General features: G+C 39.0%; 1 protein-coding gene across 1 annotated transcript; it reads left to right on the forward strand.

Moving 5' to 3' along the window:
* The first annotated feature begins 1501 nt into the window (after positions 1-1501).
* LOC149956106 (NPC intracellular cholesterol transporter 2-like) lies at positions 1502-2339 on the forward strand. Its single transcript, XM_090164622.1, has 4 exons — positions 1502-1677; positions 1769-1870; positions 1940-2118; positions 2186-2339. The coding sequence occupies exons 1-4, from the start codon at positions 1584-1586 to the stop codon at positions 2273-2275; spliced, it is 465 nt and encodes a 154-aa protein (XP_090020748.1). The 5' UTR covers positions 1502-1583; the 3' UTR covers positions 2276-2339.
* The last annotated feature ends 2646 nt before the right edge of the window (positions 2340-4985 follow it).

The raw sequence follows: 4985 nt of genomic DNA on the forward strand, positions 1-4985 counted from the left end.
TTCTCGGTAAAGCCACCAGCTAGTGCACACTCTGACCCGTTAAGGGCCTCCACAAAATTAGCAGACAAACGTTTTAATTTTTCCAGGCGTTATGTTTTCTGTTCAAAATATTTTAAAAGAACAGTAGCTATTTTGGTCTTTCTAGTAGCTATACGTTTCCCAAAAAATCTGAATTTATTCATTTAACACTAACAATAAAGCCGAAAACATACAAATTAGAATCGTTTATTGAAGATTTCTGATATAAATTGAAAATATTAACCGAGCAGGTTCGAGTTGCTTGAACGCGCTAGCCGTACTGACACCATTGTTTCCACTGCAATTTTCCCCATAGATTAACCTTAATTTCCTTAAGTTTATTTCCAATCTTAGATTTAGGCAATATATTTATTTATTTTTTTACAAAAGGCAGAATTAGATCTAATTCTGCAAAAGGTAACTATTTTTATATAAACAAAGTTTTAGATAAAATTAATATCTGCCAAAAAGATAGAATAGGTAATATTTATGGTGCTCACCAAGACAGTTTTCGCCGAAAACGCCTTTTTTCGTCACAAAGTGGAAACACTGACTGAGACGCTTCAAACAAAGAAAATTTATTCCTACGCTGCCACGCACTTTGAACTTTAGACGAAAGAGGATGGTTGGTGCTAGTCCGCTAAGCGGTGACCTTGAAGTCAATATAAACCAAAACACATAGATTTTAACATGTTTTAGACTTTTTTTTAGTTCATTTTCTTCACAACAGGAAAAATTAAATATATCAGTATGCAGTAAATTACTCCGTTAAATTACTTGCTAATTACTGTGGTAATAATCATTGTCGTATTTTTTTAACATAAAATCGTAAATTACCGTTACCCTGGTAAATAACCAATTCGTATCCCTAATAATAACGTGTTTCGACCCTCCTAACGTCAACTTGCATTTGAGCGCATGCAATGGTCTGTCCCTTCTCGTTCTTCCAGCGCGATTTAAAAGGCGGAAATTCGAATTTCAATGGTGTTTTCTCTCTTTAATGGGCGCGAAATTCAAATTTCTATTTATATACTGTCTTGGAAAATGACGGAAATCATTGTGGTGGATTTTTTATCTTAACGTGAATATCAAATTTGTTTAAGGTAAAAACTAAATAAATATAAAAATTATATTTTCTTCATTTTCTTAAATTTTAAATCTTCCTTTTAAATAAGTCTCCCCGTTCGGGTTTCCGAGGGTGGATTAACCTAACCATTATAAATTTGGTTAAAGGAAACGTATGAAAATGTATTTTTATCGGTTTACGGATTACTGTAAACCAGATAACTGGTATCTGCGGATGTTTAAAAAATGGTTTAATGTGATTTTCTTACAGTTGAAATGTTTTGGTGCTATCAGACAAAGTAACGGATAATCTTTCGGTGTTGGAAACACTGGTTCGGGATTATGTTCAAAAATATATTCGAAAAAAAATCAATAAAAAATACCAGCAATTTGAACAGATAAAAGGCGACGAAACCCAAACTTGATCATTCTTGCGTGAGCAGATCCCGAGTGTTAAATAACGTTTTTATTTTACTTTGTATAAAGTACCTTCGTTGGAAATGTGTCCTTCTGTAATTGTCTCAACTTTGATCACTTTCTTATTTTTCAGTCTCGCGTTTGAAACCATTTTAGCAGTCAAATTCCAAGATTGTGGTAAGAAATGTTAGAAATAAGCACTTGGGAATTATTTCCACTAGTAATCGAGTACATTAGTATCATGAAACGTCGCTTTGTCACCAAATAGGAAACGGCAGTGTCTTGAAAATTCACGTTCCGCAATGCAAGAGCGAGCCGTGCGTTTTGAAACACGGTGACACGGTACTTATACAAGCTGCCATTCGTGCTCGTAAGTATTTTTTAACCAGTGTTTAACTACCTGTGATAATCCTTCAATGGATAAGTTTTCTTCCAACAGCGTTCCCAGCTCAATCTGTGAACACTTCCATAACCGCGTTTTTGCGTGGTCGCCAATTGGTGTTCCCCAAAGAAAACGACGACATTTGCGCCGGAAAGATCAAGCCTTCATGTCCGATGGTGCCTGGGAAGGTCTACACTTATGTCACCTACTACACCGTTAAGAGATTTATTCCAACTGTAAGATTTAATTTGAAAACTATGCGACAAATTATCCCGTTCTCTTAACTTCAATTACTCCCCGCAGAAGTTGCTTAAGGCTACTTACGAATGGAAGAACGAGAAGGGACAGACCATTGCCTGCGCCCAAATGCAAGTGGACGTCAGGAAGGCCTAAACGCGTTATTATTCTATTTGCATTGTTTTGTATTTTACTGTAAATAAAATCTGAAGATTTTAAATTTTCTATTTCCATTGCTTCTGTTAAAATAAAATAATCTTATTTATTATCCAAGGAAAATTACATAAAGCGTCAGTCTTTGAGATTTGACACCACGTAACGTGGTAACAATTGAAAAAACCTGGATTTCAGTCTAATCATTTTTTCTAAGAAGAACATGCTACATCAAGTACAGTTTTACATTACAGTTTAACTTTTGATATCGGGCTTGTGTAAGAAAAATAATTTTCTAGGCTAATAGCCAAGACACCACCTTAGGCCTAAGTCATCACGCGACTTTAATAGCCATAACTTCAGGTGGCCGGGGTACGATGCCTAGGAGCGTGGTGGTAAGCCCTTTGTGCGACGCGAGCCAACAGCTCCCTACTCTCACTATTATCGTTAACCTCAACATGTTTTTATGGAAAGGGAAACTCCTTTAACCAGTGGGGAGAGAACTTGTAAACTCAATGCCGAATGAACTGTACCGAGACACCCAGTGCCACAAGCGGGGATCAAACCAGGCTCTTCTTGCTGCGAGTCGAAAGTGCTTTTCACTCCGCCACCCCACTTTAAACCCACGACGCATGTATTAAGTCTTTAATTGAAAAATCTGATGGATAATAAAAACTTCATTAATAAAAAGTCACGGCAAGCATTCGACCGTCCCAGTGGTCTTCGTCAGGCACACGAATTGGGGTTTCATGGAAGCGTTTTCAAAATGAAGCAAAGATAACGCTGAAAGGAGGGAGGGTATGCAGTTCAACATTGGGTCAAAAATTTATATACCGGTGCTTCAAGCGAATCAAAAAGCCTAATACACCGGTGGTCTCTTCATAATGTCCTACGCCAGCGTCCACAATCAGTCATAGGTAGCAGAACCTCACTACTGACGATCGCACCCTCGATGCAAGCCACTCATCCCGGCAAAAGACGTAGCAATGAGCCGACCAGTTCCCACTACGCACACCGCTGTGAAATAGAGAGTCGAGCTAAAGTAACTCCAGCGAACAGCCAATCTACGAAGGTAGAGAGCCATACCCTTCAGAAAGAGCTCCTTAAGGGGAACGACCAGCACACAGCGGTCCACGTAACCCGGCACAGCTGCCACCGGACACCCGGTGTGGCCCCAAAAGGGCGTGAAACAGGACCACTGCGCCTCATACGAAGACCCGCCACCCCACAGCTGGGTACCCTATCCTCTGAGGTGGCCAGTTTGCCTGGACCCTCACCGTTAGACTGAGCTGAAACCCAGTTTCCAGCCCATACCTGACCGAAGTCAGAGGTGGAGATAATACCATTTGATCAGAGCTAACATCTCGCAGTGCACCACCACCCTTGTGGGTTACAGGAGCTGGATCTTGACTCCCCGGTAAAGCCACCAGTTATTGCACACTCTGGCCCGTTAAGGGCCATATACAGTTCAACACTAGAAGTATTGTCGAGTACTAAGAAAATACTGGTTAATGTTAGCAGGCTTATTGATTTCTTTGCTAATCGACAGAAATTAAGCTACCGCCATCTATCTAAGTTTTTATACAAAACACCAAGAAACAAACTAGAGAGTGCATCGTGAGCCCTATCCTATCCTTCTATGCGCTCTATCTCAATAGCTGCATTAAATACATTTTTATCATTGGAAAGTTTAAGAACTGGCACACTTTTGCTAATTATTTCACTTTTTTTAATATAAATTTGGGTATCCGTGCTCTACCATGGTTGCTAGATATTTATGATTATCCTAAGTGTTAGTCGAAGCATTGGCGAATTACTGAAGGACACTTTTCGGGGCGCTTTTCATTTCCCGCCTACGTTCCGGAGCAACTAGAGTTAATTCGTGAATCTCTCAGAAGGGCGCGCTGGCTTCGACTTCAGGGGCAAATAAAACGTCACGTGACCACCAAATCGTCACGTGTATTTAAAACAAGCCAGCGTGCGATTTTTTACAGGTCTATTGGCGATTTAACAATCGGTAAGTAATTAAAAAAACACTTATACCTTTATTAAAAACGTAAAATAAAATGTTTGAATATTTCTCTCGAGAGCAGACAGTATTTTATTTATAATAGTTACGAAATTCGCCAATAGAGAGCCTCAGTGTTTCGAGAGTGATCACTTCTCTTGCCCCTGAAAAGTCCGTTTTTACCCCCCGAACACGTGTCTTCCCCCCAGTGAGATAAATCTTCCTCGATACAGAAGTCAAGCTTTCGAGATAGCGTGGTAGAAGACAGCCTGAGAAGTGTCATTCAGTAATTCGTCCATGGTCCTCAAAAGCAGGAGTAAAGAAAGTAAACTAGTAAAATTGTCCTTAATTAATCTAATGCAATGGGAAAACGTTTTAACCCTAACCTTTGGCAACAACAGATTCGGAGTTAAGTAACGTTATAGCCTCATAGGGTTATTTTTCTTTCTCTACAACGAAATCCCAGAACTTGCTAGGGTATATCATTTAAATTTACAGATCTTCGACCATTTTTTCATAATGGTCTATTGATCACATCGGCGGCTTTTGACAGCTAAAAATTAAACATTACATTTAACATTTTGATATTTCGAAGGTACGTGTAATATTTGGTTTTTATTTCGATATTCCCTACAAATACTGCTATATTATTTGCAAACAGATATTATCACAATGTATCCAGGCTGTTCAAAAAGCAATGTCTTT

The sequence above is a fragment of the Leiobunum rupestre genome, chromosome 2, assembly GCF_980474605.1.
Source record: "Leiobunum rupestre chromosome 2, qqLeiRupe1.1.hap1, whole genome shotgun sequence".
In the NCBI taxonomy this organism is placed as follows: domain Eukaryota; kingdom Metazoa; phylum Arthropoda; class Arachnida; order Opiliones; family Sclerosomatidae; genus Leiobunum; species Leiobunum rupestre.